General features: G+C 45.7%; 10 protein-coding genes and 3 non-coding genes across 13 annotated transcripts; 7 read left to right on the top strand and 6 right to left on the bottom strand.

The window, feature by feature from the left end:
- Window positions 1-97: 97 nt before the first annotated feature.
- HST6 (ATP-binding cassette alpha-factor transporter) lies at window positions 98-3184 on the bottom strand (the record flags this gene model as incomplete). The annotated part of the gene is made up of 1 exon (XM_019128982.1): window positions 98-3184. The coding sequence occupies one exon, from the start codon at window positions 3179-3181 to the stop codon at window positions 149-151; it is 3033 nt and encodes a 1010-aa protein (XP_018984655.1). The 3' UTR covers window positions 98-148.
- Window positions 3185-4880: 1696 nt separating this feature from the next.
- Window positions 4881-5601, top strand: OPI3 (bifunctional phosphatidyl-N-methylethanolamine N-methyltransferase/phosphatidyl-N-dimethylethanolamine N-methyltransferase; the record flags this gene model as incomplete). Its single annotated transcript, XM_019132771.1, has 3 exons — window positions 4881-4938; window positions 4993-5049; window positions 5099-5601. 3 exons carry the CDS (start codon window positions 4881-4883, stop codon window positions 5599-5601), a joined length of 618 nt encoding a protein of 205 aa, XP_018984656.1.
- Window positions 5602-6024: 423 nt separating this feature from the next.
- XOG1 (glucan 1,3-beta-glucosidase) lies at window positions 6025-7269 on the bottom strand (the record flags this gene model as incomplete). Its single annotated transcript, XM_019130824.1, has 1 exon — window positions 6025-7269. The coding sequence occupies one exon, from the start codon at window positions 7267-7269 to the stop codon at window positions 6025-6027; it is 1245 nt and encodes a 414-aa protein (XP_018984657.1).
- A 2370-nt stretch (window positions 7270-9639) lies between these two features.
- Window positions 9640-9712, top strand: BABINDRAFT_t211. The gene has a single exon. It is a non-coding gene; the product is annotated as a tRNA-Phe (tRNA).
- Window positions 9713-10295: 583 nt separating this feature from the next.
- BABINDRAFT_t231 lies at window positions 10296-10367 on the bottom strand. Its single transcript has one exon. It is a non-coding gene; the product is annotated as a tRNA-Glu (tRNA).
- An 806-nt stretch (window positions 10368-11173) lies between these two features.
- Window positions 11174-11246, top strand: BABINDRAFT_t212. The gene has a single exon. It is a non-coding gene; the product is annotated as a tRNA-Thr (tRNA).
- Window positions 11247-11483: 237 nt separating this feature from the next.
- On the top strand, window positions 11484-11928 carry BABINDRAFT_161740 (uncharacterized protein). Its single transcript, XM_019128983.1, has 2 exons — window positions 11484-11818; window positions 11867-11928. The coding sequence occupies exon 1, from the start codon at window positions 11548-11550 to the stop codon at window positions 11740-11742; it is 195 nt and encodes a 64-aa protein (XP_018984658.1). The 5' UTR covers window positions 11484-11547; the 3' UTR covers window positions 11743-11818; window positions 11867-11928.
- A 539-nt stretch (window positions 11929-12467) lies between these two features.
- BABINDRAFT_141411 (uncharacterized protein) lies at window positions 12468-13577 on the top strand. The gene has a single exon (XM_019127134.1). It carries the CDS (start codon window positions 12668-12670, stop codon window positions 13490-13492), a length of 825 nt encoding a protein of 274 aa, XP_018984659.1. The 5' UTR covers window positions 12468-12667; the 3' UTR covers window positions 13493-13577.
- BABINDRAFT_141426 (uncharacterized protein) lies at window positions 13524-16033 on the bottom strand. Its single transcript, XM_019127135.1, has one exon. It carries the CDS (start codon window positions 15697-15699, stop codon window positions 13663-13665), a length of 2037 nt encoding a protein of 678 aa, XP_018984660.1. The 5' UTR covers window positions 15700-16033; the 3' UTR covers window positions 13524-13662.
- A 518-nt stretch (window positions 16034-16551) lies between these two features.
- Window positions 16552-18109, top strand: SUB2 (ATP-dependent RNA helicase; the record flags this gene model as incomplete). The annotated part of the gene is made up of 2 exons (XM_019132772.1): window positions 16552-16774; window positions 17031-18109. The coding sequence occupies 2 exons, from the start codon at window positions 16552-16554 to the stop codon at window positions 18107-18109; spliced, it is 1302 nt and encodes a 433-aa protein (XP_018984661.1).
- A 146-nt stretch (window positions 18110-18255) lies between these two features.
- Window positions 18256-18575, bottom strand: BABINDRAFT_141447 (uncharacterized protein). Its single transcript, XM_019127136.1, has one exon. The coding sequence runs from the start codon at window positions 18489-18491 to the stop codon at window positions 18330-18332; it is 162 nt and encodes a 53-aa protein (XP_018984662.1). The 5' UTR covers window positions 18492-18575; the 3' UTR covers window positions 18256-18329.
- A 49-nt stretch (window positions 18576-18624) lies between these two features.
- On the top strand, window positions 18625-19581 carry BABINDRAFT_176253 (uncharacterized protein; the record flags this gene model as incomplete). Its single annotated transcript, XM_019131012.1, has 2 exons — window positions 18625-19524; window positions 19559-19581. Exons 1-2 carry the CDS (start codon window positions 18741-18743, stop codon window positions 19579-19581), a joined length of 807 nt encoding a protein of 268 aa, XP_018984663.1. The 5' UTR covers window positions 18625-18740.
- BABINDRAFT_161744 (uncharacterized protein) lies at window positions 19554-21221 on the bottom strand. The gene has a single exon (XM_019128984.1). The coding sequence runs from the start codon at window positions 21146-21148 to the stop codon at window positions 19622-19624; it is 1527 nt and encodes a 508-aa protein (XP_018984664.1). The 5' UTR covers window positions 21149-21221; the 3' UTR covers window positions 19554-19621.
- Between the last annotated feature and the right edge of the window lie 142 nt (window positions 21222-21363).

Genomic DNA, 21363 nt, shown 5'->3' on the forward strand with positions numbered 1-21363 from the left:
CAAATACATTAGATAATTACATATGGTGGGATACGGAAGAATGCCGATCTTCATGGCTTGAAGAGAAAAATCCTATATTTATTTCGTAAAGATATGGGCTTGAGAGAGTAAGTACTGTCTAATATTTAATGGATAGTGACTAAATATACTATTGCCTACCACTGGCAACAATTCGGAAAAATTCCCCCCGCCGGTTGTACAATCGCTGAAAACTACCCAGTTCGCAGACAGCTCCCTCCTTAATGGTGAGGATTCTAGAAGACGCTCTCATCAAGCTCTCTGAATGGGTAATAACAATTGTTGTAAGCCCCTTCTGGATGCTCAAGTTGTTAGTGATCAAATCCGCAATTATCTGAGTGTTTTCGGTGTCAAGAGCCGAGGTACACTCGTCCATGATGAGAATCTTTGGTCTCCTAAGCAAGGCTCGAGCGATGGAAAGCCTCTGGGCCTGTCCTCCAGAAATAAGTAGATTTGAAGAACCTCCTATCCGGGTTTCCAATCCTTGGGGTAATGAAACCGTAAAGTCATAGATATTCGCCATTTTCAACAGCTCCTCGTATTGCGCGTCAGATACCAATTCGGCCAATCCGTACAGCAAATTGTCCCGTAGCGTCCCCTCGAAAAATGTGGCCGTTTGAGGTACAACCGCAATTTGAGAACGCAACCAAAAAGCCAGTAGCCTGGTCACCGGGACGCCATTCCACAGAGCCGACCCTGCGGTAGGGCAGTACAACTTTGACATGAGAGACGCAATGGTGGACTTCCCGCTCCCAGACTGGCCCATGATGCATACCGTTTCGCCCTTGTGGATCTGGAGGTTTAGTCCATCTAATACCAACACATCAGAGTTACTTGGATAAGCAAATGTGACGTCTCTAAACTCAAGCAAGGGATACGGCGCTTGGAAAATGCTGAAGAGGTCCAGGGCTCCTGATGTCTCGGTGTCCGAAGGAGGAAGCCTGAGTAACTCGACGATATAGGTGCCAGCTCTTTGACCCCTGCTAATATCTGGCAACTGACCCATCAACAGGCCTGCTGTGGTCATCGAAAACACTAGTAAAGTAAACACAAGAAACATTTGACCAGACGTGTATGTTCCCATGGCCACTAATCTGACCCCGTAGTACATTAAAATCGACTGGCAGAGATAGGTGATTAAGCTGTTAATAGCCACGCCCATTCCCGTGTGTACAGCCCTGTTAGTCCCCAGCCTTAGGAGGGCATCTCTTTGTGTGTCAAATAAGTGGCAAAAATGGCGCTTCATGTTTAAACACTTGATGGTTCTAATCCCATCCACCGTGTCGTGCACTTGGTTCTCGAGCTCAGCAACTGCTACCTTGTAAGACGCTTCTGAGAATCGAAGAAACCCGGAATACGCCATCGTGCAAAGGGCAAACAAAGGGATCAACGAAATCCCAACAAGTGATAACTTCCAACCAGTCACTAGGGCCCAGATAATTCCAACGGTCAAAAGAACGAAAATACTCCCTATGACACTTAGGAATTCCGAGACCAAGTTCCGCAAGTCTCGTGTGTCATTCATAAGTAGAGCTGAGATCTCGGCTGGGTTACGGTTGGCTCCACTGAACCAAGAAACCTCCTGTTTGGAGATGGAGTCAAAACTTTGTTTACGGCACTCCAAGATCCACATCTCAGCAGCGTAACCAAGAAAGATGGACTTTCCAAAGGTGGTGGCGGAATCCACAATGCAGATTGCTATCACAATTATCGACCATTTGAGGATGAAGTGAGCATCCATAACATCTTTATCACTGGTAATAATACCGCTTATTAACTTGGAAAACGCAAAGGAAAATACTGGATTGGATGCCCCGTTTATAACGGCACAAATGACCCCCAAGACCAAGTGCAACTTCTTTCGGATATGCCCCATCATAAACCTTAGAATTTCAATCACCCCCATCACTTCGGTAGATATTTTTGTACTCGGAACCGTTCTCTTATATGGTCTCGTAGCTGTATCGAGTTTGTACAGTTCCACAGCCTCCTGCTCCGACGAAATCGGAGTATGGTAGCTCAAGATTTTATGATCGCAGAGATCGATTGAAGATTCAGAAACGTAACCATGCTGGCTAGGGCTCTCCGAAAAGCCTAAGAGAAACTTATGGGAAACCGCAGAGTACCGACTGTTGAGGGGCTTTGAGAACTCAAAGTAAACATTATCTTCTACTCTGAAGGCATTTGAAAACGGATTAACACTATTTTCTCTTGGCAACTCTTCAAGCTCTCTTGCACCCTCACGATCCCTGGACCTCAACCAACTAAACGCGCTGTCCCTTTGGAGCTCTAACAGCTGGCTCGTACCGCTTTCGCACACCTTCCCATCTTCCATCACATAGACATAATCGTCCGGGGATATCGTGTCAAGCTCATGGGTCGTGATGATAGTAGTCTTCTCTCGGCGCCATTTTCGAATATTGAACATTACCCTCCTTCGGAGGGATATATCCAAGGCTGATACAGCTTCATCCAAAATAAGAACGGACAGGTTTTTGAAAATAGCCCTAGCTAACGCAACTCTCTGTCTCTGACCACCACTCAACGAAGTACCCTTTGCTGTTATATTTGTTTCAAGGCCATCAGGAAAATCCTCCACCATCTCATTCACAAGGGCAATCTTACAAGCCTCTGCAAACCTATCAGACGTCTCTGGGTCATTTCCGTTGGACGTCATAGTGATGTTATTCCTGATTGTATCGTTGAACAAGATACACTCTTGTTGAACTAGTGTGATATTGTCTGTTAACCAACCCTCGTTGACATTTCTCACTTCAAATCCATCCACGTCCACTCTCCCCGCTGAAGGTAAATAGAAACCAAATAAAAGCTGGAATAAAGTGGATTTACTCGAACCGGAAACCCCCACGATAAACGTAGTTTGGTTCGCCTTAAACGACAAACTGACGCTCTTGAGAATTATCTGATGTTTTCTGGAAGGATAGGCAAAGGATACATTCTTGAAGCTAATATTTCCAAGGAACTGGTCGGGGTAAAGGCTGAGTTTCCCATGGTTGAAGCTTGGCGTAGTCAAAAGCTTTTTGGTATTGAGGAACTTGGCGATTTTTACCGCGGCCACTCTTGCCTTCTGAATATGGATCAACTGTTCCGTTATTCCACTGGCAGTCAGAGCAATCATCAAGCAAGACATGAAACAAGTCATAACATCCCCCGCCGTAAGTTTGCCTGCCTTTACCATGGTATTACCAAACCAGAATCCTTGGACAAACATCATTAGGACAAAAAACCTCAAGCACGAGAGGTTGGACGACATGACAAGGTTCAAGCGAAGAAAAGAATTGGTGCAAGCTAGACAGGCCACGTGAAACCGGTCCATCTCCACAGCTTGGGCATTGAACAAACGCACCTGGTGGGCTGAGCCAATATTCCAGTCAATAATGTTTGAGGCTACTGAAGCGTTTGTATTATCCTGGGTCACATATTTTTCCGTCAATTTGGAAAAGTACCATCCGAAGCCTATAATCAAGGGTGCACCAGCTAATGTTGCAAGGGTTAAAGACCAAGAGTAGTACAAAGAGGTGACGGTCAACGCGATGATGGAGCATACACACTGTAAGAGTAGGGCAGCAGCTTCTGATGTTCCCGCCCTCAACTCCTCCACACACCGATTAATCTGAGCCAAATCGCCCATCAATTGTTTATTGGCGTCGAACCAAGCCATTTCCTTCCCGAAAAATGCTTTAAAGATCCGAGTGCGAGCTTTGATCTGCTGTCTCTCGCCGATCATCATCCATATTGAAATAGTGAACCATACGGAGATACAAGACCCGAGGCCGAGGCCGGTGATTGCAAAGCATGCCATGCGCAAGTCATGATTGAAAGCACCGAAAGATCGGTAATTGCCTTGGCTGTACTGGGCTAGCTTGTCGAACGCTCGTCCAAACAAAATGGATAAAAGGGATGGTGAGACAGAAGTGGCCATACAAAATATTACCCCGAAAATAAGGAGATATACATCACCGCTCGTCTCGATAAACATGAAAATGTGCGGCTCCTTAGGAACGGAAGGTGTTTGTGATGTAGAAGGCTCATGATGTTCCGGAGTACCCAAATCGCGCAAATTTATTGTTGAATCGTTTAAAGCAGCTCTCTTCGAGATGGATATGGCCGGGGGTGATTTAATTCCTTCCATTATATCTTCGATGGTATTCTTACTTGGTGTAATTGAAAGAGCACGTCCACCTGAGAAAAAGGAAGCAAGGCATTGATCCTTATGGACCTAGCAGTCGCTACTGACAAACGCATAATAAAATAAGCTGAAGCCTCTGATCCACCGTCTGAAGGGATTTTAATGCCACTTGTAAGAGGTATGGTTTAATAAAATTTCCCATTTGGGACTGAACAATTGAGCTGGAGTTGTGGTCATGTGATGGCTCTCAGCTGTCCCAGCTTTTTCATGCCTAACGACTCCCCCCACCAACCTGCGCCATAGTTTTAAATCTTAGTTTTCGGTGGACTATGCTTAGCTTTATGCTTGTTATTTTCTCCAATCCAAAATAAGGCATATAAAATATAACTACATCTCTTTTTATGCACATTCCTTACAGTGTGTCCACCTGTTAAGAGTCACGGCCAGACGACGGTTGGCCGTGACTCCTGCACGCTGTTTTGCCCCACGATCACATGGCGATTCGGTGACCTCTCCAGATCCAACCTCACCTGCATGTTGCTTGTTGGGGAGGCGCTTTGCAGAGGCACTAATGGTGCTCTTCCCCAACTTTTTGGCAATTTTCCCGCCTCTTTCGCAATCAATCAATTGCTCATTATATACTATTACTGCGCCTTTACTTAATCTGTTCCTGGTTTCTTCTCCTTATCCCTACCCCTTAACAGCTATCACCATGGAATTTGTCACTGAATTCTTCTCCAAGATCGACTACTCTCAAAAGACGTTCAAGTGTATGTACTCGAGGAGCTCCTTTTCCCTTTTATTGGCACTTACTAACAACATAGATTCCCTCTTTTTGATCTGTTTCAATCCAACCTTTTGGAATGTTGCTGCCAGACTGGGTATGTCCAAGAACTAAGCTGATTTCGTTTCAATACTAACACAAGGCAGAATACGAAGACAAGACCCTCACCAAGTTTGCGAGAGGCAATGCCCGCTACGGGTGTTACGGTCTTGCGGTGGCAATTTTCTCGCTCGGTATCTACCGTGATTTCATCTACGAGCTGGCTCTCCGCACCCAGCCCGTCATGGATGCCCTTACCCATCCCCTTATCAAGGTACTCGCTGTGTTGATCTTCCTTTCCGGTAACGTTTTGGTTTTGAGCTCCATGTGGGCCCTTGGTGTCACCGGCACCTACTTGGGTGACTACTTCGGTATCATGATGGACGAGCGCGTTACTGGCTTCCCGTTCAACATTTGTAGCAACCCAATGTACGATGGTTCCAGTTTGTGCTTCTTGGGTACTGGCTTGTATTTCGGCAAGCCAGCGGGTATCTTCACCTCTTTTTTCGTGTTCTTGGTGTACCGTTTCGCCTTGTTGTACGAAGAGCCTTTCACCGCCATGATCTACGCTAAGAGAGACCAAAAGAGCGCTCAAAAGAAGGCCGAATAAAGATTTCAGAGTTGGTTTTTGCAAGCCAAGAGAATCTGAGAAGTTTACGCCTTGGGTGACCCTCATGTGCCCCGAGCTATTGCTCATACTATTACATAGAAATAAAATATCATACCGTGTGTCTAGAAAGTGACGTACATTTATGTTTCGGGATTTGGGTTACTACAAGTTGAATCGACATTCTACAGTATTACGTAAATTAAATATGAAAAAAAGATAATGCAACCAAATGTTGCAGAAGCCAAAAAAAAGCTCACATCTCCGATAGCTCCTTCAGAAAAAAACACCCACATACAAGGTTGATATCCGAGGTATACAGGATGATTTGATCACTTCAACACTCAAGGATCGTAGAGAAATGAAAATAACAAAGGTCTCTCCTCTAGACAAAACTAGAGAATGCGGATGAAATTATCTCGATTCTTAGTTAAACCCACACTGGTTAGGGTACTGGCGGCTATCGAGAGGAATAGGGAAGATCTGGTTACCGGCCAAGATGGTGAAATCCCATTCAGCGACACCCTCGGTCTTGTAGCACCAGAAGATCCAGCCGGCGCCGGAGTACTCATACGCGTCCAACTGGGCTTCGATGTATTGTCTGTACCCGGCTCTCGTTTCCTGGGACCAGGTGGAGATGTCTTGGGTCCCGGCACAAGAGCCGTGATAGCTAGCACCATCGTAGGCACCCTCCCATCTCGCACCACGGCCAACACCGTTGAGCCATGGAGCACAGTCAGTCAAGGCAGCACTCCATTCGCCGCAAACGCTCCAGTGGGATTCGCCCTTGGTGGACCAGCCTAGGTTACAGGCAGTCAGAATGTGCTCACCGAGGGTACGAGATAATTCGCCGTCGGAGAAGACCTGGTAGTTGTGGTGGTCAACAACGATGTTCCAGTAGTCTGGGATATTCATGTAGGAGTCCCAGTAGTGGAGCGCCTGGAAAGCATCGTGGAGAATAACAACATTGTCGGTACCAGTTTCTCTGACGTTATTGTACCCCTGTTGGTAGAATTCAAGCAAGTTGCCCATGTCCAATACTGGACCAAGAGGTTCATTGAGCAACTCAATGCCAATGACGGTACCTTCGTAATCGGAGCCTCCGTACTTGTTGGCGATGTAAGACAAGACGGACAAGGTAACATTGACGTTGTTACCTTGCTGGAAGCCAACCACGTCTCTCAACCCCGAGTTGTCAAACCCATTTTGAGATCCTGGAGCACCGTGCAAGTCGATCCAGACCTTCAAACCAGCAGCGGTGGCCCATCCCAACGCCTGGTCCAAGTAGGCTTCCTGGCCCTGGACATAAGGGTCATTGTCAAGCAACTGGAAAGCCCAGTAACCGATTGGAATACGCACCACGTTTAACCCGAACCCGGCAATATCCTTAAAGTCAGCTTCGGTGTAGAAAGAGCTCCAGTGCTGATTCAAGCGGCTCAAGGCGACTTCCTTACCCAAAGTCTGGGTGTAATGGTATTCATCCACTGGGGGAGAGCTACCAAAGACATTGAAGAGGCTGGGGGTGATGTAGGCCTCTAACACGAACCAACCACCCAAGTTGACACCTTTCAACGTGTCATTATTGTAGTCCCAGCCAAGAGACTTCTTCTTCAATTTGAGGGTAGCACCCCCTTCTGGGATAATTGGTTGAGCGACGGTGGTAACAGCCATCAAACCGGCCACTAAGAGTGAGTAGCAGCGAGAAAACAACATGGCTAATCGTAGGTTTCGATTCTATTGTTCGTTTTTGGGGAATTCTAGAGACTGTTTTAGGTGGGCGCAGTATTCGGAATAACGATAAATGGTAATACAGCCGTAAGATGAAAGATAGTTTTTGACGCTTCTTTATAAGTAGCTAAGGAGTATGATACCAAAACAGAGGGAATGTGTATGTATACAGGTATGCCGCAAAACAAAAGGATCAAAAATTGACAGCAGTTATATCAAAGGTAGGAAAACAGCTATATATAGAAAAACAACCTCTCTACTACACGGCCACGAGGTACACCGTATTGGGCGGGAAATAGAGTGTGGACTATAAAGGTAAAGCCTAAATTAAGATGTAGGGAATTAGGTTTAAACATATGCACAATCCGCGTACCTTCCGTTTAACTAAGCACATGGAAATGTTACCCGTAGGCGACAGCTGTGGTTTTAGCTGCAGGATGATGCATACTATCGTATTTCAGGAACAACAAAAGCGCGACCTGTCTCATATTGGATTGTCAGTTCCTGCAAGGTTCGGCATGGCTTGTTTATCCGTACGTAAAAGAATACAGAAGAGAGACATGCATGCAATAAGCTGATGTCGTACAATGTCTTCCTTTACGATTAAGTCACATTGGGCCTTTTTGCTTGCCACCCCAAGCCACATTCCCAGACTGTTGCGTAACAGTGAGTGACCTAGTCAGCCCTAGTGGTGAAGCGGAGAACGAAACAGATCACTAAAATTAGGTATCTGTATGATTGGAAGATTTTATCGACACTATATACCGGAAGTTGCCGTGTTTCACTTACGACTACTTTACATATTACAAACCCTGGAGGTTGTGACCATGGGCTAGTCCCCAGTCACCGGTCATAAGGGACACTGCACATGTCGTTTGGACTGCTCTCGATCTATTTATATGCCTCGGTTATGTCTAGCCAATACACCTTGATATAATTTGTGTATGAAATTCAAGGCGGGCACGTGGCTATATGGCCCATGCGTTAACGACGTACGCCATGATCTGACGAGTTTCCTATTTAAGATCACGATCTGTCACCCCTAGATCGGAGCAGGTAAAATACTACCATGGCCAAGCACATGTCTAGCTACGGATAGTCGAACCAGAATCCTCTGCGCGCTCCCGTAAGTGGGACCAAGTTTCTGTTGGATTTCTGAAGCTGGCTTTCTTAGCTTTGAGATCTAGCAGCGTTGTTATTAATTACTAATGCTTACACCTTTCGGAAACGCGAGATGGGTGAATTCATACGCCGTAATTTATAAGGCCCGTTAGTAAAGTGGTTACTTTGGCCTATGCACCTGTCAACACTCCGTAAAAGGCTAGATATTGCAACTTCCCCACTGCTGGGCTACTTGCTAAAGCTTAGAAGTGTTTACATCAGAATACTTCGTATAATCTATTTGAACCCAGGCTGCAAACCGGATTAACGTTGATCTGGCCATGATAGTTATGGTTCATAGTGCCTAGGAAAGTCTTACCGAAGCATATGCTGCTTACAACTCAAATTTTAGTATAAACCCTGCTTCATTCAAGGCCCCCTTGTTGACAAGTATTCTACCCTTTGTAATCTATTCAGTACCATATGTCTCACAAAACGTACAGTCTTTACCAGGGTGCCGCGCGTTTCATACACCCCTGTGCGTGTATGTCTGCAGTAAGCGATTTCATTCTGTAAAGTGCGTATCCTAGGAAGGTAAGACGCGTCTTCCGCAGCGAAATTAAGGAACAGATCGTCTATTGAGAGGATTGTGGTCATAAAAAGGACTGGTTGTGATGACGTCATAATGTCGATGGAGAATTGTTAAGAGCCAGTTAAACGTACACTGAGTTCTGTGCATATACCCCATATGCAGTTCGCGGTAACCTCGCATGTGGCGCGTTTGGCCTCCTGTCAACCGATTTGCTAGGTAGACGACTCATCCCTGTCCATAGATATATAGATGCAAATTCAAAGGCGTCTACATCTTATAGACGGAATACTCGTTGTAACTTTCTGAGGAGAGATACTAGTTTCTGTGTGCACTTTGGTTCTGGGTAGAATGCTCATTTTTAGCGCGGTTTCGGTTGCATGGTGCCTCAATTTCAGGTAGATGTTGTGTGGTGTTTGCTATCGCATTAATCGGCCGGATTAACGTGATCCAATAACCTCTTTCAATCTCAGAGCTTTAAACTGTTGATTTTCGTTTCCTTTTCATGGCTGACTGGAGTCTGGCCTATAAGCAGGGCCTTTTATTTTTTGAGACAAGGGCAAGTCATAACCGATTATCTCCATCATCACTGCTTCAAGTCAGATTTTTCTTTACTGACCGGCGCGGCTTTAGCTCAGTTGGGAGAGCGTTAGACTGAAGATCTAAAGGTCCTGTGTTCGATCCACAGAAATCGCATTAACTTTTTGCTGGAACGAATGACGCCTTAAGCTTTTACCTTCGAACTAGCATCATTTTAAGGTAGCTACTACTTAGTTCTAATTCAAATAAAAATATACAACACGTACTATATTGATGGTCTTCGTAGTGAATCCGGTCATGAGACTGTTCCTGTACACAAATACTCATGCAAGCTTCCTAGTGCGCGTGGTTGTTTAATATCTGGCGTTTTGACGCAATAACATTACTTAGCTGTAAATATTTTATAGGAACAATATATGTTTTAAAATATATGGATTTAAATTATATGAGCAAGCACTTGAGATCATATACTATATGTATATGTATAAGTAAGCCAGACAAAGTTGCATAAGTATGTGCATTACTTTTAACTTAAATTAATGTCAATATTTAATCTGCAAATATATTGGTATATCCTAAAACCAATGCACTAATGACAGCTACATTGATATAAATGTAACAAAAGCATATAACAAATCATCAGATCTGTAGATGCATTTTAAGTTTACCAAGAATGTTTGTATTAAAGAAAAAAGGGGATATAGTTTACCATGCCCCTCTGCAGTCCAAAAAAAGAAAACTCCGATACCGGGAGTCGAACCCGGGTTTGCTCGGTGAAAGCGAACCGTGCTAGCCGTTACACTATATCGGAGGATTGATAGAAGTAGATGGTCTTGTGTAATTTACACCACACCTTGTCCATATATCTATTAAAGTCTTGTCATATGCAATTCCCAATTACATCAGAGTTCCATATAGCCATACTGTTGAAATTTGTTCCTGTACATATTTGATGTCACGGGATTGTTTAAATGTCTGTGAGAAGAAATTCCGGACTGACTCACCCTGGTCAAATGATAACTCAGAAGCGATTTCATGGTAATCGAAAACAGCTTTACTGGAAGAACTGATTAGCTATAAAAAGGCATACGATGCCTTCATTCTTAGTATTAGAACTAAAGAATAAATCGACAGAGCAACTGAACTCAACATGTTTAAATGGATAAATCCACTTTGAAGGGTGTATAACCCGTGTTAGAACATTATGAGGGACGAATACACGCTATGATGAGAAAATAACTTCACAATGTCCCCTTAATAATATCCCCCCTAATTTAGGAGGATTGTTCAACTGTATCTTGTAGCTCTTAAGCGTTCTTTGCATGGTATCCGGCCGAAGGTTTTCACGGCGAAAGCTTCAGATTTCCACCCGAAGTTTTCGGGCCTTTCTAAGGTGGACTCCGGGAAATACGAAGCGGCTCAGTTTTAGCCAGCATTGCTACGCGAAGAGTTGGAGATGCAGTTATTTATCCGATTGGAATCGGATATTTCACTTTAGATATAGTATAAAATGGATACAGACGTTTTGTTCCAGGTTACTCCATGAATGTCTATATTTAATGGTAAAAAAACAGGCAGCCATGAATAAAATTCTAGAAATGGGACCTTTAAGAGTTCGCCTCTATGGCCAAGTTGGTAAGGCACCTCACTAGTAATGAGGAGATCGTCAGTTCGAATCTGGCTGGAGGCACTTTTTTCGACACTCATAATATATTTATACGGTGCGTTACTATTAACGCAGTGCCAAAATATTACACTAAGTCTTTTTAGAGTTAAATATAAACGGCGTAGAAAGCTTTTCTATCGGATTTTACTGTGGCTTTTCTAACATTGACCCGTGCAGTCACGCGCTCATGCGCTTTTCCATATGCAGTGGGAGTAAGCCTTGGCTTTGTTTGAAACCTCAAAGTACTAATTTACACCACCAACCAGGCTGAGTAAACCGGGGAGTACACGTTCAAGCCGATTAAACCACCTACTACACGTGTGCTATGGCTACAGAATGGATCCGCCGGGCCTCGCTGGTGCTCGCGAGAAGACCCTCCACCTTTGAACTCTTTGCCAATAACCAGAAACTTGATGTCCGTGCCCATCAAAGAACCTACGAGGGTGCTTATATCCGTTCCTCCATTGGTGCCTTATCATTTTGTAAGTACACTCATTCCCCCGTTGTGTGCGTATACTAATGTTCCTTAGCGATCTTGATTTTAAAACTCTTCAGTGTCGAGTTTCTTCCCGTCGGGACGGTTTACACTGTTTACGGTATGTTAATGCTAGCTTGCTTCCGGAGTATTACTAACGAGATCCTAGGATCCTTACTCTTTGTAATTGGGGTTTACCGATCTAGCCAGGTGGAGATGTATTATTCCAACGCCCAAGATAAGACTTATTTTCACACAAGTGGGAATATCATCATCCTACTAAGCATCATCAGTTTGTTGAGCTACATTTCATTGATCGTGCTAATTCTAAGAATGTAAGGGGTATTACTAAAGAGCAGCAGATTATGCGGCGAATCCTTCGATAGGATCTGAGATTATCACAGCTTTCTCAACTCATCCTTCGCTTCTCGTCCTTTGCTTCTCATCCTTTGTTTCTCATCTTTGGATAGACTCTGGGATCGTCACAGCTTTCTTTGCTCATCCTTATACGTTTCGTACACATGAGTATACCATTCCATCAATACTAGCAATGCAAACTGGACAAGCTCAACAAAAGTACGAAGCATCTTTGCCGTAATGTCACTCACCAGCATTGTGTTGCTCAAAATGGATCGGGAATTGCCGCTGATGTTCGGCGTCTAACGTGTCAATGGTTGCTCCGAGATAACGGCACAAATATTGGTGTAGAGGAATTTAACGAGCGATATCAACGTTAAAGTACTTATAAAATTAATACTTGTATTATAACTAGATAATTTTTGTAAATCTTGATACTCGTTGCTGGCACTGACAATTTCGCATCTCACTATATTGTTATGCGGACTGGCGCGCCTTCGCGACCTTTTCGCTTTTGCTTTTCTTGAGGGGTTGGCGTGCGATCATATTTCAATTCCTAGCTAAACACCCCCCCCCATCTCTCATTCCCCACCCAACTTTGCATTATCACAAAATGGCTCCTCTGAGAAAGTACCCCGTAACACTCAAATTTAATCCTCAAACGTTACAGGATTTGAATCTCGACACGACGTTACGCGCAAAGCCTAAGGCCAAGCCCAAGCACAAAACCGTCGCCCAGCTCAAAGACACGCTGAAAATTGATACAGCGGTAGAGTCGGACGCCAAAAAGAACGGAGGTATTGCCTCAGGTCGGAGTCCCGGGGTGTCCTCTCCCAATGTTGGGTCGCCTTCTGTGGATGTGAAGCTCTTGTCCAAATCCGGCTTGGGTGCTGGGACCACTGGCGTCAGTCCCATGGTTTTGGACAGAAGTGGCAGGAAGTGTAAGGAATGGGTCAAGATCAGTAAACCCATCAGAAGCTTTAGCGGGTACACAATGAACGTCGTCTTGTGGAACGACGCAGAAAAGGCCAAAGAGTTCAAGAACAAGACCGAAGCCGAGGCAAAAGAAGCGCTCCTCAAGGCTAAACGTCTGAATGATTCTGCCGACATGGATATGACGAATTCCACCACCGTGGAACGCGAAGCCACGGACGAATTACCGAACTCTGAGACTAAGGATCTCAAGGTAGAAGAAGGCAAGGATGCCACCGAAACCCCGCAGCCATCTGAACTTGACAAGGAGCTTGAAGCACTCGCCACTGATCAGTCAACCGAGGAAAATCCAAGCGCAACGCCGCTTTCGGAAGTGGCAGCGGAAAACAACGATGATCCAGCTGACGCGCCTCCTGTGAGAGCCCCGCTTGCAGTTATCGAAACCAACACTGCTGCGTCCACGATATCCCCTGCTCCACGTCATACCGTTGGAGACGATGCATGAGGTGTACATATTCATGAGTGATGAATCATGGTTGCAGCGGATGCTCCATAAACGGTCTTGGATGCGATCTGTAGCCTACCGAGTTGTATCCCATAAGGCTCATCTGTACATACGGTTTAATCCATGAATGGCATATTGTTGGTTATATAGGGTATTGAAAAGACGAGTAATCACCACTTGGTATCATTATACTCTTCCTGGAGCACGTCTGATAAACTTGAAATTGCCTTCGAGTTCATCAAATCGTAGTTGGCATGCGCTTGGTATAATAAAAACTCCGGCATTTCTGGAATATCATCTTTTGCCTCGACCAATACCCCCATCATCCCACTCGCCATATGTATGCCAATGTGGCAGTGGATGAGCCAGAAACCAGGATTATCCGCAACAAACCGCAACACGAGGTGTCCGCCATTTGGGACCTCAAAGATATCGACTAAAGGGGGATGATCGAAATTTAATCCTTGATAGCTATCCGCAACAGCCTCCACAATGCAATCGTACGGGAAGGTTTGCAGCACCGAGGAGGAGATTGCGTAAACCGAGTGTCCGTGCAAGTGAATGGGATGTTTGATATCCGGGGCGGCATCTACGATCAAATCCACCGTTTGCCCTAGTTTTATTCCCGGGTCAATAACCCCGTTGATATGACTAAACGAAACATTGTGGTTGAGCTGGTGTTGGTGCAAGAGCGGTGCTTCTAGCTCTAGCCCACGGGGAGCCAAGTCACCGTCAGCGAACATCGAAAACTCGATTGTACCAGTACGGTTCAAGAAGAGCCGGACACTATGATCGGCAGGACCGAGTGGTGGTCTCAAAGTCGGATCGAAAGGTCTGGTTATCAATGGGTTCACAGATTTGTAGTGGGGAGAGAGGGACAGTCCTCCCATGTCTTGAAATTGCTCACCGTTCTGAGGATCATTATACGCTTGGATATCGTCGTATTTTACTCCATCTATTGGGTCAGTGAGATTTAACGGGTAGTCATACACCAAAAACGACAACCCTTCTTTAATTTGATTGCCCGAGGTCACGGCAAACCTGATGGCGAAAGGTTCAGAAGTATCGGAGCCCCGGGCAGCGCGCTCTTCGAGGTCCACTTTCACCAATACGGTGTAGCGCGTTCCGATGGGAATAATGAGTCGCTGGGCTATCAAAGGATGAACAAACGTGCCATCAATGGCAATTACCACCAAATCGTGGTCATCAATGGAAAATGACTTCCCAAACGCCCCACCAACGTTGTACACGTTGAGGTATAAATACCTTTTTCTCATAGTATAGATGATCTCCCTTTCCGAGCGAGTTTCTTTGCATGGCTTAGAGAATCCAGGCGCTTGCAAACTCTCATCGTCAAACCTCTGGCCGTATTTCAACCTCTGATCGTTCCGTAAGAATTTAAAACCATTGGTAGTCGGATTGGCATAGCACCCAATGGAATCCATATTTACTGGTGGGAATCTCACTATTGGCACCGGTGAGGTTGAGTTCTTTTCTCTCCACCGCCTCAAATGTACTTTATTAAAAGTTTCGTTGGAAGGGCAGGTGAGTCTTTGCTTCCCGTTGACCAAGAGACTTTGGATGCACAACGGATCTATTCCCTTGGTAAAGGTCCGGGCGATGTTTGCGTCCTGGGTCCATTTGAACCAATCAGCGGCCATCAATGTGGTGGGCTCCTTCTCGAGCTCCATAAACTCGGATAGCTCATCCGTATTATTGGTGATGACAGCGTAAGGTCGAGGGCGGTTGGCAGCAGGTTTAATGTACATTGGCCCATAGATCCCGTCACCCGAGTACTCTCTGTAGTGGGCATGGTACCAGAAGGCCCCATACTGATCATTGAGCTGAAAGAGATGCGTATAGGAGTCTCCGCTAATAATTGGCCACTGGACCACCCCAGCAGGTCCGTCGGCCCATGGGGTGCCCTTTTGAAGTAGTCCGTGAAAATGGAACGTAAGCGCAACGGGTAAATAGTTATTCACCTTGACCTTGATCCAATCGCCTTCATTCGCTTTAATGAGAGGCCCGGGGGATTGGTTGTTGATAAGAAACACCTCCCTGTAGACCCCATCAGGATCGGCAAATCCATGGGTAATGTTGAATTCGTATTGGATGCACACTGAGTTATAACCATATTCATAAAACAAATCCTTTAGACAGTGAATTTGAGTGACGAATAGCGAGAGAACTAAAATGAGAAGTTTCATATCGATGGGGTAAAGCTACGGATGACTTAGTTTTATTGACTCACTAGTAGCAAAAAGAATACAATCTAAATATATACTGACATTCAGTCCTTGACTGGTACCGATGATTTTCAAGCATTTTCAGCCATGTGATCGGTTCAAGTCGAGCAGAAACTCACACTGCTTAGATAGGAAAGTTGTGAGCCGTGAATCTTAATGCAGCAACCCCCCAGATGAAGGGACGTAGCTGCACGCTTTCCAACAAATATATCACGCAAAAATGGCTAAGGATATCCTTGTAAGCTATTTGTAGAAATCAGGGCATGTATGTTGCCCATTTATCATTGAAAGTTTAATCACGCTAGAAAAAAAAAAAGAATAATTTTTGCTTCAAACTACATGTAACAGTCGTGAACCAATGTGTTTTGGAACAGACAAGCGTAACATTACCTAATCTTTTCTTTTTTTTTTAAAGGTGGCAGTCGGAGTAATTTGACCTGCGTCTGAGCCTCGAAACGCGCTCCCCCAGCGGGTCGCAGGATTCAAAGGCAGAACGTGTCAATAGCAAGCATTGACAAACACATTACACCACCTCCAGCTATTGCTTGGCATTAACTTACCGCGATAATTCGTATATTCAACGGATATAAAAATACCCATGTCTATTATTTGGCTCTATGTCTGTATAGCGAAAGTAGAGTTATAAGGACTATGTATATCGGGGGCTGGCCTGCGGTAAACTACAACACGTGCGTAAATCTGAGCGCCGAAGTGGAAGAACTTCGACTATCTGAAAAATAGTACGTATCACAACAGCGCTTGACCGTTCCAGCTGCTAACCAGTTTACGCAAATTAAACAAAACACATACATCATGTCTTACGAAGGTGAAGAAGAACTTTTGGACTATTCCGATTCCGAAGAAATCGCCGTGCAGCCAACCGTCGTTGATGCCACCGCCACCGAAGAGTCCAAGGACGAAGCCAACAAGAAGGGTTCGTACGTTGGTATCCACGCCACCGGTTTCAGAGACTTCTTGTTGAAGGCCGAATTGGTCAGAGCCATCGGTGACTGTGGTTTCGAACATCCATCTGAAGGTTCGTAATTATCATCTGGGCGATAAAATCACGTTGCAATCAATCAGCCATGCCACCAGCAATCAATCAGCAACGTCATCGACGTTCTCTAGCTCAGCCTTCATGTTGCCCGGCGGTACAACTTGTCGCCAGTTACCAAATCCTTGTCATTGCCATCGGACTTGCCCCTGCTGATATTGACCTCCCCTAGAGGAAGCCTCCATCGATTGATTGCCGAGATTTTATCCTTCCTGTAACACACACTAACTCTTAATAGTCCAGCAAATGACCATTCCCCAGTCCATCTTGGGTACCGACGTCTTGTGTCAAGCCAAGTCGGGTTTGGGTAAGACCGCCGTTTTCGTGTTGTCCACCTTGCAGCAATTGGAGCCGGTTCCGGGCGAGGTTGCTGTTTTGGTCATCTGCCACACCAGAGAGTTGGCCTACCAGATCAGAAATGAGTACGCTAGATTCTCCAAGTACATGCCAGACGTCAAGACCGACGTGTTCTACGGTGGTTCTCCAATCGCCAAGGATATTGAAAAGTTGTCCAACAAAGACACCTGCCCACACATTGTGGTAGCCACCCCAGGTAGATTGCACGCTTTGGTCCGTGACAACCACTTGAGATTGAACAACATCAAGTCGTTCGTGATCGATGAGTGTGACAAGGTCTTGGAAGCCGTGGACATGAGAAGAGATGTGCAGGACATCTTCAGAAAGACCCCGCACCAAAAGCAGGTCATGATGTTCTCCGCCACTTTGTCTTCCGAGATCAGACCGATCTGTAAGAAGTTTATGCAGAACCCATTGGAGATCTATGTCGACGACGAGGCCAAGTTGACCTTGCACGGTTTGCAGCAGTACTACATCAAGTTGTCTGAGAGAGAAAAGAACAGAAAGTTGTCCGACTTGTTGGACTCCCTTGAGTTCAACCAGGTCATCATCTTCGTCAAGTCCACCTCCAGAGCCAACGAGTTGAACAAGTTGTTGTGTGCCTGCAACTTCCCGTCCATCGCCGTCCACTCCGGGTTGCCACAGGAGGAGAGAATTGAAAGATACAAGTTGTTTAAGGAGTTCAACAAGAGAATCTGTGTTTCTACCGACGTGTTCGGCAGAGGTATTGATATTGAGAGAATCAACTTGGCCATCAACTACGACATGCCAAGCGAGGCGGACCAGTACTTGCACAGAGTCGGTAGAGCTGGTAGATTTGGTACTAAGGGTTTGTCTATCTCTTTCATCTCCAACGAGCAGGATGAGGAAATCTTGGCTAAGATCCAAGAGAGATTCGACGTCAAGATCGCCGACTTCCCAGAGGAAGGGGTCGACCCATCCACCTACATGAACACCTAATGGACTAATGGCGCCATTTAGACTCGAATGTTTAACACCAGATCTTTGGTCCCGGGGAGCGTTTGATATGCAATCCCTCTTTTTCTCAATTGTACTACGTTAAAATAAATATTGTTTTAATAGATTTATGTAGAAAGCATATACCAACGGGAGGGAACTTGCATAGCGGGTAAGAGTCCAAACACTTGGGCTGTGCACCAGCGCCTAGCTATATCGTATTTCATATTTCTTTATGAAGTGAGTAATAGAATTGCGTATTTCTAGACCATATAAATCTATGGGATAGCCCTCTGTATGTTAGTGGGCCCAAATATAGTGGCAAGGGGAATGTTACCTTGAGCGAGTAAAATCGACACTGCCAGCAAGGAACGACGACTAGCATTACTCCTTTAATTTGATTATCTATACTGAATTATACACGTACAAAGATGAAAAGGTGATTCTGCTTTAATTAAAAAAAAAATAGCCCCAGGAAGACGTAACGCCAAATTAGATTGCGTACGCAGCTTTGGTGACATGTTCATGCACATAACCTGACAACACGTAAACCGCGGATGGACTCAGATCAAACTTCCGGTAAGCTCCTACACCTTTACCAAACCTAAAACATTCCTCAAACAAGTAATAACTCATGCTGCAATGCAAGGGGACCACCAAAAAAGGACTCAGGTGCAAGATTGCGGTCCAACCACCCAATACTTTCTGCCACTACCATGTCCCCCAACCCCAGTATACCCGACATTTCACTGGAACATTCAAAACCACGTCTGCTACGGGCTCGGGCACTTCCACCCCTCCGAAGAGCCGATATAATACCACCGGACCAGTGCTAGCACCTGTCAAAAAGCCAGGCCACATCTACATCTACACCCTTGCACACTTGTTAGACCCGTCTCCCCGGAAGGAAGCGTGGCTCAAGGTGGTGAAAGACCGAAACGCGAAGGAATCGTGGGTTGACTTCAACCCAAAGCGCCATATCTTGATCAAGGTTGGGTTCACAACCCAGTTTCCAGTACAGAAGCGACTCACACAATGGGAGAACAAGTGTGGCCACCGGTTGTCCCCCATAGAACCGCATGTTCGGAACTACGAGCGAAAGACCACGCTACTGAAATTGTTTTCAAAGCTATCCATAAAGCCAAGCGAGGTATCCGAGGGATCTTTCAGGACTTATGACATATCTCAGAAGGCGTTCCACTGTGATAGTAATGTGAATATCGTGGAGAGCCACATCCATAAGCTGCTACGCCAGAAGTACGGATCAGGTGATGTCCTCTGCTCTGGATGTACGAACGATCCAACGGTACTTAAACGCCAGGACAGGTTTAACGTACACGTCGAATGGTTCCAGATCAAGCGCACCGACTTTGACGATGTGTTCCAAACCGTCGATAGGTGCTGTTCGCTTTACGGGCGTAAGTAGCCAATAGAGAAATACAAATTTTATAGAGCCTACATCCAAGTTTACATAAATAAAAAAATAGGTAGTGAATTCTATACAATTTATCAAACCTACATCTTAACGCCCAAGTTCACGTGGATGGATTTGGTCTGGGTATAGATGTCAATCCCCTCCTGGCCCAATTCTCTACCAACACCAGACATCTTGTAGCCGCCGAACGGAACGCGGATATCTTCATCGTTAGACGAATTGATGTACACCGAGCCGGCTTCCAACTCTGAGGCGCACTGGTGGGCTCTCGCAATGTCTTTCGTGAACACCATGGCAGCCAACCCGTAGTCGGAGTTGTTCGCCTTTTCGAGCACCTCTTCCTGGCTCAGAAACTTGGAAATCGTCACCACGGGACCGAAGATTTCTTCCTTAACCACCGTCATACTTTCGTTGCAGTCAGCAAACACCGTTGGGGCAATCCAGTACCCAGGAGATGGAACCGATTCATTCCCCAAAACTAAGGTGGCACCCTCCTGCTTACCCTTCTCAATATACGCACTGACCTTGTCGAACTGGATCTTGGAGATGACCGGCCCGAGTCTGGAGTCAGCATCGAAAGGATCCCCCATTGGATAATCTGCTAAGATGGTGGCCTTGTAGATCAGAATAAACTCATCATAAACCTTTTCATGGACGTAGAGTCTGGAGTTGGCGGTGCAGTTTTGGCCGGAGTTGTACATCACCCCAAAGCTGGCCCACTTGGCAGCCTGCTCGAGGTCAGCGTCTTCAAATACAATCAACGGAGATTTACCCCCACATTCCAATGTCACCACCTTCAAATTATTGGAGGCGGCCTGTTGAACCACCTGGCCCACACCGGTGGATCCAGTGAAGGAGACCTTATCGATGTTTGGGTGCGACGAAATGGCGTTGCCGCACTCCGCTCCGTAGCCGGATACGATATTGACCACACCCGGTGGAAAGCCCGCCTTTTCAATCAACGTGGCATACTTCAAAAGTGACAAGGGTGTGTTTTCAGCCGACTTGATCACAATGCAGTTCCCGGCTGCCAAAGCTGGGGCGATCTTCCACGCGGCCATGCTGAGGGGATAGTTCCACGGAACGATAAGCCCTACAACCCCTAACGGCTCCTTAATGGTGTAGGCAAACTTGTTATGTGAAACAGGGATTGCGGAGCCCACAATCTTGTCTGCCCAACCTCCACAGTGCTCCATCAAAGCAGCGGTACCGTCCACATCTGCCTTGGCGTTAAAGTCTTTAGGCTTGCCGGTATCGATAGCTTCTATGGAAGCCAACTCATCCACGTGTTCTTCGGTCAATCTGGCTAATTTGAATAGCATCTTGGCTCTCTCTTCGCCCGGGACCTTCTTCCACGCTTTGAATGCATTTCTGGCTGCCTTAACCGCCTGGTCCACCTCCTTTTCCGTCGCCGCATACACGGATGTGATTGGCGTTTCAGTATACGGACAGATTGTTTCGATCATCTTTTCAGAAGTGACCCATTCGCCGTTGATGTAGAGGCCGATAGGCTGCTGGATGGACTTTCCAGTTGGAAGCTTGATATCAACAAAGAGGTTTTTGGATAAGCCTGTCATTCCAGTGGAGAAGTGTCTTACTCTATGCATCTTGTAGAGAGTGTAGAGAGGTAGAGAAAGAAAAGTTAAGTGAATGGTATTTATACCGATTTGAAAAGTTTTCAGTCAGGACCTCGAGGAAATCGCCCATGCTCGTGGAGCTAAGTTGCCAATGCCTAGACGTAGCTAAAACAAGTGAGTTTTTCAGAGGTGACGTCTTGGTGCAGCACATTACCTGCATGGTGCAGTGCCTAAGTAAAAAAAAA

The sequence above is a fragment of the Babjeviella inositovora genome, assembly GCF_001661335.1.
Source record: "Babjeviella inositovora NRRL Y-12698 unplaced genomic scaffold BABINscaffold_7, whole genome shotgun sequence".
Taxonomy (NCBI): domain Eukaryota; kingdom Fungi; phylum Ascomycota; class Pichiomycetes; order Serinales; genus Babjeviella; species Babjeviella inositovora.